Source organism: Rhinolophus ferrumequinum, chromosome 15 (assembly GCF_004115265.2).
Source record: "Rhinolophus ferrumequinum isolate MPI-CBG mRhiFer1 chromosome 15, mRhiFer1_v1.p, whole genome shotgun sequence".
NCBI lineage: Eukaryota > Metazoa > Chordata > Mammalia > Chiroptera > Rhinolophidae > Rhinolophus > Rhinolophus ferrumequinum.
The window spans coordinates 21,556,463-21,568,811 of record NC_046298.1 but is presented as its reverse complement, the minus strand read 5'-3'; the positions used below and the strand labels follow the sequence as shown (position 1 = coordinate 21,568,811).

Genomic DNA, 12,349 nt, shown 5'->3' with positions numbered 1-12,349 from the left:
CCGTGCACAGAGAAATAGGCAGTAAGGACAGCAGTGGCAGAGGGGTCATTTCTACCTTTCTTAGTGGTATTACTGCGTTGGAGTGTAACGATTTTGATGATATGAACCACTGACAAGCAGCCTCTGCTACACTGCAGTGTTACCCAAAGTGCAGTGCACAGACTGGTCACCACTGGCCAAGTATTGGTTACTGCCAGTGTTTGGGGAGAAGAGAATTTTTTGTCAGAGTGTGACACTATTTAGCTAGGCTGCCATTTCTTTTTCTTTGTAGCAAGACTTTGTTGATGAAGGAAGCAGTGCAACTCCATAGCTCATCGAAGACCAGTACTTTGAGTAGCACAGCTCTACAAGCTTACTTTGGGCTGTACCAGTGATTCTCTGCCTTTAATCTGGCTGCCTGAAACACCGGCACACTTACTAGACCACCTGGCTCCAATCAGTGGAGCATGACAGTATCTGTAATGCAGCAGCCGTCCAAATCTTAACATGAATCATTGCTGGTGACGACATTCCTCCTCCTCTGGGAACCTCAAGTCTAATTTTGTTATATTTAAGGGTGCAATTAATATTGTGGCCCAGTCTGAACAACCAAAGCAAACATAGAGTTCCGGGTCCTGGTGAACAATTTAGCTTTCTGTAAACCACATGCAGCAAACGGGCTTAAGTGGTACCCTGCCAAATCCTGCTGATTTTGTTTTCTTTAACTGTATAACACTTACAAAAATTAAAAATGGAAACAGTTATTGTGTTGCTGGCTTTAAAAGCAATATGTCATTGTCAAATAATTCAGAAGTGAAGACTAAAAATCTATGATCCTGCTACCCAAAGATAGCCACAGGTAACGTGTACTTTGAGCTTTTACTATGTGTGTGACACACATTTATGAATTTTTTAAAATAGAAATGTAATTGTGCTTTGTATATTATTTCATAATCTGCTCTTCTCACTTAATAACATACTGAAAACATTATTTTTACAGCAATTAATATACCTCCAGATTCTAACTTTTAATGGCTCCACCTTATAATTTTTAAAACATCACTGTAGGGCTTTACCACGACTTTTTTTTTTTTTTAATGTGTAACCTTCTGATCACTGATCCTTTAAGGAGAATGGTTTCAGGCAGCAGACTGAGCCAGGGTCAGGGACGGACAAGGGCTGTCAAAAGGACAAGAAAATGACCGCTGAGGGTGAAGAAACCCATCTTCCCTGTCCAAGTGCCCTGGGTTCTAAGCTGCTCTGGGTGGGCGATGGCTCTGTCTCAGCTCAGAGCCTGGGGACCGTGGGCGTGTCCTGCAGTTCCGTGCAAGTGGGCATGGACGCACCTGTATGCGCTCAGCCAGCATCTGAACGAGCAGTTCCTCAGGGAGCACACAGCTCAGGAGCCCAGTCTCACCTCCGATACTGGTGCTGGTGCTCAGCCGCTGCTGCGTGGGCCCCGAGGGGAGAGGGCTGGACGAAACCTGTTGAGCGGGAGAAGGATCAGGAGTTAGAATCCAGCTTGGGGTCCCAGCAACTCCTACACATACAAGCCACGTGACCTCGGGGAAAGCACAGAATCTCTCTGGGCCTCATTTCCTCATCTGTAAAATGGGGCCTGCCTTGTAAAATGGAAGATTCCTGTCTTCACTGAAGAATCGTTGGAAGTTTCAAGTGAGAACACTGTGGAAGGTGCCTGTATATGCACTGAACAGCGCACATTTGTTCATTCACTCACCAAATATTCAGTGAGAACCTGCTGTACACCAGCAACCCCTCCAGTACTGGGGACACGACAACAAAGGAGTGGCCATGGTGCTGCCAGTCTGGTCCTTACACTCAAACGGGGGAGGCAGAAAAAGGGCAGATGAATATACAAACCAATAACATAACTTCAGATAGTGATGAGTGAGTGCTAGGGAAAAATGACCAGATGACAGGGTTGGACAATGGCTATGAGAGAGGGGGGTCACATGACGTGGGTAACGTGAAAGAATGGGGCAAGATCCAGGGAGAGGAGTCTTTCAGAGAAGGAAGAGCAGGCTCCCTGAACAGGAGTGCACTGTGGGTGTTTGGGGGGCACACAGGACCCCAGTGTGATGGGAACTGAGTGAGCAATGGGGAAGATGGTCAGGCTTAAAGTCAAGACATAGTCAGGCCGGAATATGCAGGGCTGGAGGCCATGATGAGTAATTTGGATTTTATTCCAAGTATTATAGGAAGTTGTTGGCATGTTTTAGATAGAACAAATGATCTGATTTTTACTTTAAAAGACCACTCTACCTGCTGCATGAGGTGACAAGAGCGGAAGCAGGAAACTAGTTAGATATTTTCGTGGTCAGGGCAAGAAATGACGGCAATGGGGATGGGGGTGGTCCTGGTGGCAGTGGTGAGAAGTGGCTGATACAAGACATGTTTTGGAAGCAGAGGCACTTAGGATTTGGAATGAGATGTGAAAGAAAGAGAGGCATCAAGAATGACTATTTGAGTTTTGGTCTGAGCAAGCTGGAAAAATGGTGAAGTTATTTAGTAAGAAAGGAAAGAACAATTTTTTTGTATTTTTTTTTTTGGAGGGGGGAGCAAGAATCACTTTTTGACATGTAGATTTTGAGATGTCGCTAAGCCATTTGATAAGAGATATTGAATGTGAGTTTGGATATATGAACCTGAGCTTGGTGAGAAATTAGGGCTAGAGATAACATTTGAGGGTGATAAGCATACTGAAAATATTTAAGTACTTTAATACTTAATTTGAATGTTTAATAAAATATTTAAGTATACGAAGAAAATATTTAAGTAATGAACCAGGTGAGATCACCTACAAAGAAAAGATAGATATCAAAAAAAAAAAAAGAAGGGGCGTGGGGGGTGGGAGATGAGGGTAAGGGGGATCAAATACATGGTGATGGAAGGAGAACTGACTCTGGGTGGTGAACACACAATGGGATTTATAGATGATGAAATACAGAATTGTACACCTGAAATCTATGTAATTTTACTAACAATTGTCACCCCAATAAATTAAAAAAATTAATTAATTAATTAAAAAAAAGAATAAGTGACTCAGTCCTAGCCTACTATGAAAAAACTAGGAACCTGAGGGGGATGGAGACACTGGAGGAATGGAGGGAGAGGGAAAGTAGAAGTGGAAGAGTACGGTGTTCTGAAAGCTAAGTGAAGAAAGCATTTCCAGAAGGAGTTATCAGCTGCCAAGTGATCACGTGAGACGAGGATAGAAAACTGGCCATTGGATTTGGCAAGGTGAATGCTAATGACCTTGAGAAGAGTAGCCAGTGGAGTGAGGAGGTCAAAGGCCTCATTGGAGTGGTGGTGAGGATGAGGAGGCAATCGTGCAGATTTTCTTTGGTCTGAAGAGGAGCTGAGAAATGGCTCAACTCCTATTGGCTCTACTTCCAAAATACATCCTGGTCAGTTACTTCTCAGTATTTCCACCATGACTGTCCTCGACCTTGCTGCCATCATCTCCTGCCTTGATCACAAAGATATCTAACAACTGGAGGGGGTCTGGGGTCACGGGAAAGTATTTTTAAAGATGGGAGGTAATGCAGCATGCATAAATGCTGATGAGAAGGATCCACTAGATGGGGAGAAACAATGGGAGAGAGGGGACAATCGCAGGAATCTAGCCCTTGAGTAAGAGAGAGTAGGTGGGATCTAGTACACAGGTGCAGGGCCCTGGATGAGAGCAGGGACACTTCCTCAGCTGCAGGGGAGACACGGTGCTGGGTTAGGATGAAGGCTGTCTGGTAGATCTGGTGGTGGAAAGATATGGTGGTTGCCTTCTGGTTATTGCTGCTCCCTCCATGACATCAGAAGAGAGATCATTAGCTAAGAATGAGGAAGAGGAAAGTGTCTTAGAGGTTTGGAGAGTGGTAACAGCAATAAAATAGTTATCTTGAAGAGATGGAGGGCCAATTTGCTAGGGCAGACCAAAGGGTCCACTTGAGATTTGTGGTCTTAAATTTAAATTAAGACCATTCAGGAGAGATGAGGATTTTCTCCAGCTACGTTCAGCTGCCCTGCATGGAGGAGGAGGAGAACTGGGTTTACCAGGGCTGGAGTTCTGCTTGGAGAGTATGATGAAGGGGAAGGGCAAGGGACTGCCAACAATGACAGACCACAGAATCCAAACTGGATAAGAAAGGAAGCGAAGGGGGTGGTAGGTCGTAAAGATGGGGAATGCATGTTTTGATGGAACCAATTACTTTCCAGAGTAAATCATCTGGAAAGTTAGAAGATGGTTGTCAGAAAGTAAAATGTGTGATACGAGACCTTGGAGTTTATGGGCAGATGAATAAGGTCTAGGATATGATCACAGTAGTGAATAGCTGAGGACGCCATGGAATTGAGAAGTGAGAGATCAGAATTTCTAACTGGTGCTTTCCAAGGTGATTTATAAATAAATGACCTGCTATTACAGGTCATGTCTTCATTATATGACATATTACATATTTCTTCCCATTTGCAATGAATGACTAAAATTTCAGTCATTGGAGAGTTCATGCTTTAGGAGACCTTTAGAAGACCAAACAGCCATCTCTGGGTAAAGCACTCTGACAGGGTGACTTCTGTCTAAACCATGTGAGATCTATCTCATGGGAACAGTGCACATATGGGGATCTGTGAGCTCTGATTTCTACTGTCATCTTGAACAGGCTTTAGGTTCCCTATTTAGTGAAAGGGGTTGGAGTCAGAATTGGAATTTTCTGCCGCCTTTGATATATTCTAGAAAGCCTTACTTCACTGTTCAAATGGACAGAACCAAACCAAAGAAAATGGTTCCCTGTGACATCCTATTTATTTCATACAAATATATGGGTTTTAGTTCATCCATAAACATCTATGTAAAGAACACCATATTAGATCTTGGAAAAGGGTTAAAAGGGTGATGCTCTAAAAGAAACTGAGTCAATGGTTTCAGTTTTCAACATGTTAGAAGAACATAGGACTAAAGTGAAGATCAGAGATGTCGTCTGGCATAAATCCATCCCTGGGGGATGCCCCATCCAACTAACGTACCTCCTTTCACATCAAGACCTTCGCCTCCACTTCATCCACTCGCCTCATTCAATGGTCTATTAGCCACTTGCCCAATCTAATCCTCCATTCACCTGCCCCATCTAACACGTGGGCTTCCTCTCCTATAGGGACCTTTATCTCCGCTCCTTCCACCTCAGCAAACTTCTCTGAAACATCCACCTCTCTCACTACCCCTGCAGCACTCAGATTGTATCAAGACTCACAGACCTTTTTGCTCTTCCTGTTTTCCCCATTCTATTGTCCTCCTGAATTCCTTTTCTACCTAGGCTGGTCTTTCCACATAGATGCCACTCTCAACCACCTTTCCCTTGTTCTGAGCACACCCCTGACTCTGCAATGATAACTTCTCTTTCTGCCCCTGCATGAGGGCTGCTGGGAGTCACTTAGAGAAATCTTACAAATGTGAAATTATGGCTTCCTGTCTTGGCAGGATCATCAGCATTTTCAACTACCTTTTCTTTGTCCACCATCAATTTCTGGTTCTCTTCTTCACAGTGGACACATCAGTACTTTGCTAGAATTGTTGAAGATGTTGGGATGCAGGGCATCTTGAGGAGAGCGGCAAAGACCTTGCATCCTGCACACATCCTAGAACCATTCGGCAAAACCTTCTCCAACCTTTGCTGTCCTCCTCACTTCCCCCACATGTATCTGCATGTGTTATCATCTTCACTGACTCTAGAGGAAGCTGGCTCCCATCTCCTTGCCTGCCCTTCCTGTCTCCTCCTGGAATCGCTTTCCCTCTTGGGTGGATCATCACCTTATACTTCTCCAGGAGCTCCTGTCTTTACAGACCTGCTTGTGCCTCTACCTCCTTTCAGAGAAAGAATGTTCTTGATCCTGGGTTGGCTGCTCTACTGAACACGCTTTTTTTCCTTTTCTTTCAAACATCTTAGAAGCCTACACTCAATTGACTCCACTTTCCCGCTGAAAACTCATCACCCACCTGCCTCTCACCATGCCATCCACTGTCTCTGGCTTCAGCACCTGCTATTCTACCGAGATTGTTCTCAAAGTCCTTTGGCACATAGCTCAAACTCTCTGACTTGATTATGACTTTCCAAGGCTCCCTTGAAGCTCTCCCACAACTTATATTAATGATTTCACCTTTAGCATTCCTTTAGTATTAGGTCGAGCCATATAAAAAATTGCTGTCATGGAGTTCTCAAATGGTTGAATACTGGCAATTTCATATTGTTTAACCTAATTCTTTGTGCACACCTATTTGTCACCAATCTCATTTTACTGCAAATATTTGAAGGTACGGTCACCTCCTTCATCAGACTCTTACGGCAGCTCGAGTGCGGGGGTATTTGCTTTATTTATCTTCCCTTGGCCAGCGCCCAACCCAGTGCCTATAACATTAAAGCACTTGCGGAACGAACACCTGCTGGGTCAACCTCCTTCTCAGGAGTGGTGCCTGGCGAGAGCACCCATAGGAATGAGGTTGTGGGAGGCTGGCTGCAGGATGCCGCGGACGAAGGAGCCCCGCCCTCCTCTGGGGAGCCCTGATGTGTACCTGGGGTGTTTCCGACGAGTGCTGGTGATGCTGTTTCTGAGACCCAGAGCTGTGGCTCTCTGACTTGCCCTTGGCGAGCAGCATGCTCCCACGCACAGGCTTTGCAGGTTTAACTTCGGGGATTGCCAGAATGGATTCTGAGGTTACCTTGCCCAGGGTCTCACTGCTCAGTCGTGCTTGTCCCATGGCATTTTGGCTCAGATTGACCTCCTGGACTACACAGAGAGAGTGGGTTGCTATTAAACGTCCGCTGAGGATACTAAGGAAATAAGAGTGGGGGGGCATTCTGAAGCCTAGTGTGATTCTCTCGAGGAGGACAAAGCTTTCTCTATGTGCAGCTGGCTGGCAGGGGCTGGCAGAAGAGGCTCCATGCTCCCGGAGGTGGATGGCGATGGCTCAGTGGAGTCCAGGACTTTTCACTGCTCCTCTGCCAGTGGATCCCATGTTAATCTGCCCCACGTTCTCTTCCAGCCCAGAGGGCAGTGATTTCGGAACCTGCTAGCACACTGCAGCCCTGCCCTGGAAACCTAACACCTGACCTTTCGTGCTTCTAGGCAGTGGTGATGCCGGTGAGTAGCTTGGGTAGGGCATGCTGTGTCTGCAGCAGAACTGCCCAAATGAACAGACAGGCCCGGTAATACCCGCGAGCCTGGTGGCAGAGATGGCTTCAACATTCATTTCTTTGTTTCGCCTCTGCCTACCCTTCTAATCAGATCGCCACCCCTTTGCACCCCCACCCACTGAGAAGTTCCCTTTCAGAATCAGTGGTTGATGTGATTATTTAAAAGGGTTTCTATGACATCTGTTTCAAGAAAACTCTTGCTAGAGTGCCTTTGGCCTTTATGATAAACTCCTGCCCCTCCTAACCTCCCAAACATAATGGCAAGTCCTGTCTCACTGTGTCCTCTGGGGCTCCAACTCTACAAGGATGAACTACCTGCCCCTGAAGGAAAACGGGCGTCTAGCAGACACTGCTGGTGCCCTAAGACGCGGTGAAGGGGCTGTATGCTGGGCAGCTTCCATGTGTCTCTACCTCTCAGGCAGACTTGTTAAGACTTATTACTCCTTGTTCAGCAGTCAGCAAATAAACCCCAGAACTCCCTGGAGAGTTGTCACTATACTTACTCTGCTTTCTCTTTTCACGTGGGTCCCTCCTCCCCTCCCCCAGGAGCTGATTATGGGTACAAGGACTCCATACTGCACCTGGGAGGATGGGGGTTGGGAGAGGCATAGGCAAAGAGTCTGAAGCCATCAGTGGAGCAGTTGTACCCAAGTTCTACTCCAATTACAGAGCTGCAGGGTCCGATTCAGGCCCCGCCACCCCCAGTCCCTCCAGGCTCTGCCCTGATAATGACTGCTCCAGCCTCCTGCGCCCCCATACCTGCTCTTTACTGCTGAGCTCCTCTCTGCCTCAGCCTCTCCCTACCTCCACTGATGGCTGTGGAATCTCTTCTGTGCTCTCCTTATGCATTCACCTTTCCCTATCCATCGCATCATTCCCCCGTATCTTAAAAAATCTGTTCTTTCTGACACAGTACTAACAAAAGTTTTCATTTGAGCTTTCATTTCTTTCAAGATAATCATTTCACTTCCTCTCTTTCCTTCATCGCCCAATTTCTCAAAACAGCGGTCTAGACCAGCCCTGTCCAATGGACATATAATATGAGATACATTTGTAATTTACAATGTTCTAGTAGCCACTAAAAATTGATTTTAATGGTATATTTTATTTAACCCAATATATAAAATATATAAAAATTATTAAATATATAAAAATACATAATATAAATGTAAAATACTACAAAAATATAAAAACAATTACTGTTATTTACAGTCTTTTATTCATGCTGTATCTTCAAAATCCAGCATGTATTGTATACTTACAACACATCTCAATTTGTACTAGCCACGTTTTCTGTGGTCGGTGGGTATCATACAGGACAGGCAGGTTTAGATTTATCGCTTTCCCCGTCAGTATAGCCTGCTGACTCCACAGCACACAGCACATGGAGTTTGGGCTGAACCTCTCTGTTGAAAGGGTTTTCTCCAAAGTCACCAGTGACCTCTGAACTGTGAACTACAGCGGCCCTTTTCTGGGCTCATTCGATCTGAACTTACAGCAATCTCCAATTACATTCATTTATTGATTCGATACATTTTTGTAAATCTTTACTCCGTGTCTGCTATGTGCCAGGCACTATTCTAGGTTCTGGGAATACATTAGTGAAGAAAACTAACGCAAATCTCTGCAGCCAGAAGCTTACATTACAGTGACGGCAGATAGATAATGAAATATAAGTAAAATAAATAGTATGTTAACTAGTGACAAGGGCTATGAGAAAAATAACGCTGGAAGGGGAAAGCCCTTCTCGCTCCACTCCTTCCTGCAGCTCTTTCTCTCCTTGACTTCCTTGAATCCTGCTCTCCTGATGAACCACTCCTCTGACTTCTACTCTGCCATCTCTGCCCCCCCTGGCTTCTCCTCCACGACCTCCTCCAAAAATGTAGGTGTTCCCCAAGGTTCCATCCTGTTCTGTCCATCCCACTGCTCTCTTTCTGGAACTTTCTGGGCTGACTTCCTTCACTCCAGAGGCTGCAGCTCTCACTTTGTTGAGGTAGACTCCCCCAGTTAGGTCTTTAGATTGACAATACATTCTCAGACAGGGAGCTCAAGTTCATGATTTGTCACAGGACAAATCAACACAGCTCTAAACACCTCAGTAAAATGTAGTTTATATGACAGAAAGGGAAACAAAAAAAAATCTAAGGGAACCAGAATTATGATTTAGCATGGGGTTGCCAATGAAGAGTAGCAGAATATGCCATCCCAAAATATGGCTACAGGAATTTCAGGACATGCCACCTCAACACATGCTGCTTTGATATATTGATTATTTTGAGCTGTAGGCACTTGGAAAACAGAAAATTCTTGGAGAGGCTTTCTCTGAATTCCCCTTATCTGCCTAAAGACGGGCATGCAAAAGGAACTCAGCTGCCACAAATCTCCTTTCTGGGAGTTTCATCCACCAGGGAAGAGTGGCTCTGATCACAGGAGAGGAGACTAGAAGTTGACACCACACCCAGACAAACTTTGTCATGAACTATCATACCTCCTTATTCTTCTAAGGCTCCATTCATCGTTCCGAAAAATCATTTGTCTCCCCTAAGACGTCTACGTCCCTCCTCTCCCTTCCCTATTAAGATGGTATTTAATCCTGAATTCTGAAGCTACCTCTTTGAGTTACTCATTTTTCCCTGACTAGCTCCCAAGTATACATGAAGTACACTTGTGAAGAAGAACCTTGTGTTTTTCTCTTGTTAATCTGTTTTTTTATTACAGGGGTCTCAGCTGAGAACTCAGAAGGGTAGAAGGAAAATTATTCTTTCCTCCCCTACACTACTAAAGAGCTATTTCTCTTATCTTCCAAGCAAAGAATCTTCCATTTCACTAAGTGTCCCATGTAGAGGTATTAGGGGCGGGGACATGGCTGAAAGCCCAACCCAATTACCAACTATCAGGTGTGGTCCACTGTTAGGCACGATGCTATGTTGTTATGAGTATTTATGTAAAATGACTCAGCTCTGAGCAGGCACTCTACTTCAGTATCTTTTCCCACTGCGCAGCTGTTTTCCTGCCCTGTAGGTCCTTAGATGACCTGATGGAGCCAGGATTCTTGACTTCTGATAGGAAGGCCACACTAGGCCTCACTACTATGGGGTTCAAAAAACTCAATTTTCCTCTCCAGTAAACTGTCTCCTGCTCCCACGTTCCCTATCTTGGTAAATGACGTCACTCTCTTCCTGGTCTCCAAACTAACAATCTTGGTTGTGAGCACCTTGAATGCCTCCCACTCTTTCAATTCCCTGCCATGCAGGTGGCTACCAGGTCAGCTTTCCCAGGCCCCTTCATCTTCATCTTCACTCTTACTTTCTTGAAAAGACAATACAAGAGCCACTTTCTGACCATTTCTCCCATATGATGAAAATGGCCCAACATCTCTTTTCCTTCAAAATAAAATCCAACTTCCTAATCTTGGCATCAATGTCAGTTACTCTTGGCCCCAGCCTGCCTTCCCACCTGTAACTTACTGCTGGCTTCTCTGCTTCCTTGGTCTGGAATGTCCTGGTCTTCACCATTACCAACAACATTCTTCTGCTCCTTCAAAGCCTATTTCCATGAAAACTTCCCCAAATCACGCTTGTTTGGAACCCAGTCGTCCCAAACTTGCTGTTTCACAGAAGCCAGTACTTCTGTTACATTATTTCCCTCTGCTCTGAACGAGCATATGTCTGCTTTTCTCCAGGTGTCACAGCCCCCCTCCCCAAAGGTGTGGGGCCACTTCTTATTCATTGTCCTGCTCCCTGCCGTGCCACGTGAGTGCCTGCACTGGGCAAACAGGAGAGCTGTAGAGGCTTGGTGAAGAGAATTCTTCTCCAGGCTAAGCTAGCATGACATGTCAGCCTTCAGCTGAGCTGTGGGAAGAAGGCTCTGGGGGAGAGGGGAACAGAGAAGATGGGAGTAGCCAGTGGGGGTGCTGGCCACTTAACCACAGAGAGTCAAGGGAATCGGCTCTTACCAGACTCCTCTCCTTCCTTCATGGACTGTTCTATGGCAGCCCTGATGCAGAGCTCCCGGGCCCGGAGCCCCGCAATGCTGCTGCCGTCACTGATGGCTTCCAGCACGATGGAGTCGATGTGTAAGCAGGCTGCATTATAGTACTTGGCAATGCTGACCGCCGTGGCTGACTTTCCTATAAAAAGGATTAGGGGGCTGAATTTCACGGCTTTCATTTGCTCAGTGTCATAGACAGAAGAAGCTTCTAGAACAGAGGCCCCTATAAAGGGCTCTCTTTAATTGCTCTGCCTCTCTGTCTCTCATGTGGCCAGAGGTGGCCGCAGAAAAGAGAAGGAAGACTTGAGTCACGAGTCAGGACTATGGATTCTGCTCCTAATTCTACCACGGATGTGCTGTGTGCTATGGCAACCCACAACCTCTCATTTTCTCCTCAGTTTAAAAAGTGATTCTATCAGATGGTCTTTAAGAATCTTGTAGCTTTTCCTATCTGTGATTCTATTAGGAAGAGTCTTGTTTTAAAGAATAGCTTGTGTGGGGTTTTTGTTCTCATTTCAAAATACCTACATATTGAAAAGAAAGCAGAAAATTCAGAAATAACAGGAGAAAAAAAAAAGATCCATAATTCACTCATCCAGAGAGATTACAGTTTGCATGTGGTTAGTAAGTATGCATATGTAACTATTTTAGGCTGAATAATCCTAATCCCTGGAACTTGTGAATATGTTACCTTGATCTTGCTATGGGAGATTATTCTGAATTACCTGGATGGGCCCAATGTAATCACAAGGTCCTTATAAGAGAGAAACAGGAGGGTCAGAGTCAGAACACGTGATGTGATGACGAAAGGAAAGAGACATAGACTGCAAGATGCTACGATGCTGACTTTGAAGCTGGAGGAAGGCATCATGAGCCAAGGAACTGAGGCAACACTTCTAAAAGCTAGAAAAAGTAAGGAAATGGATTCTCCCCTAGAGCCTCCAGAAGGAATGTAGCCCTGTTGACCCATTTTAGACTTCTGCCCTCCAGAACAGTAAGAAAGTAAATTTGCATTGTTTTCAGCCACTAAGTTTGTGGTTATTTGCTATAATACCAATAGGAAATTAATACAGATTACAAATCATAAGTATGGCATTTTTTTCTCACTTAAAACAATATATCATGAACATCTTTCTATTTATCTAGTATACTTCTATTTAACAGTACACTATGCCACT

The 12,349-nt window shown here is 45.0% G+C and overlaps 1 protein-coding gene across 1 annotated transcript in view; it reads right to left on the bottom strand.

Annotated features, from left to right (window-relative positions):
- HYDIN (HYDIN axonemal central pair apparatus protein) overlaps nucleotides 1-12,349 on the bottom strand; it is a 299,173-nt gene that overhangs the window by 80,113 nt on the left and 206,711 nt on the right. Inside the window, exons 40-42 of the mRNA XM_033128646.1 lie at nucleotides 11,137-11,310; nucleotides 6,560-6,774; nucleotides 1,326-1,463 (exon numbers count right to left, since the gene is read on the bottom strand). Of these exons, the coding sequence (XP_032984537.1) occupies nucleotides 1,326-1,463; nucleotides 6,560-6,774; nucleotides 11,137-11,310 (527 nt within the window). The remainder of the gene's footprint in view (nucleotides 1-1,325; nucleotides 1,464-6,559; nucleotides 6,775-11,136; nucleotides 11,311-12,349) is intronic.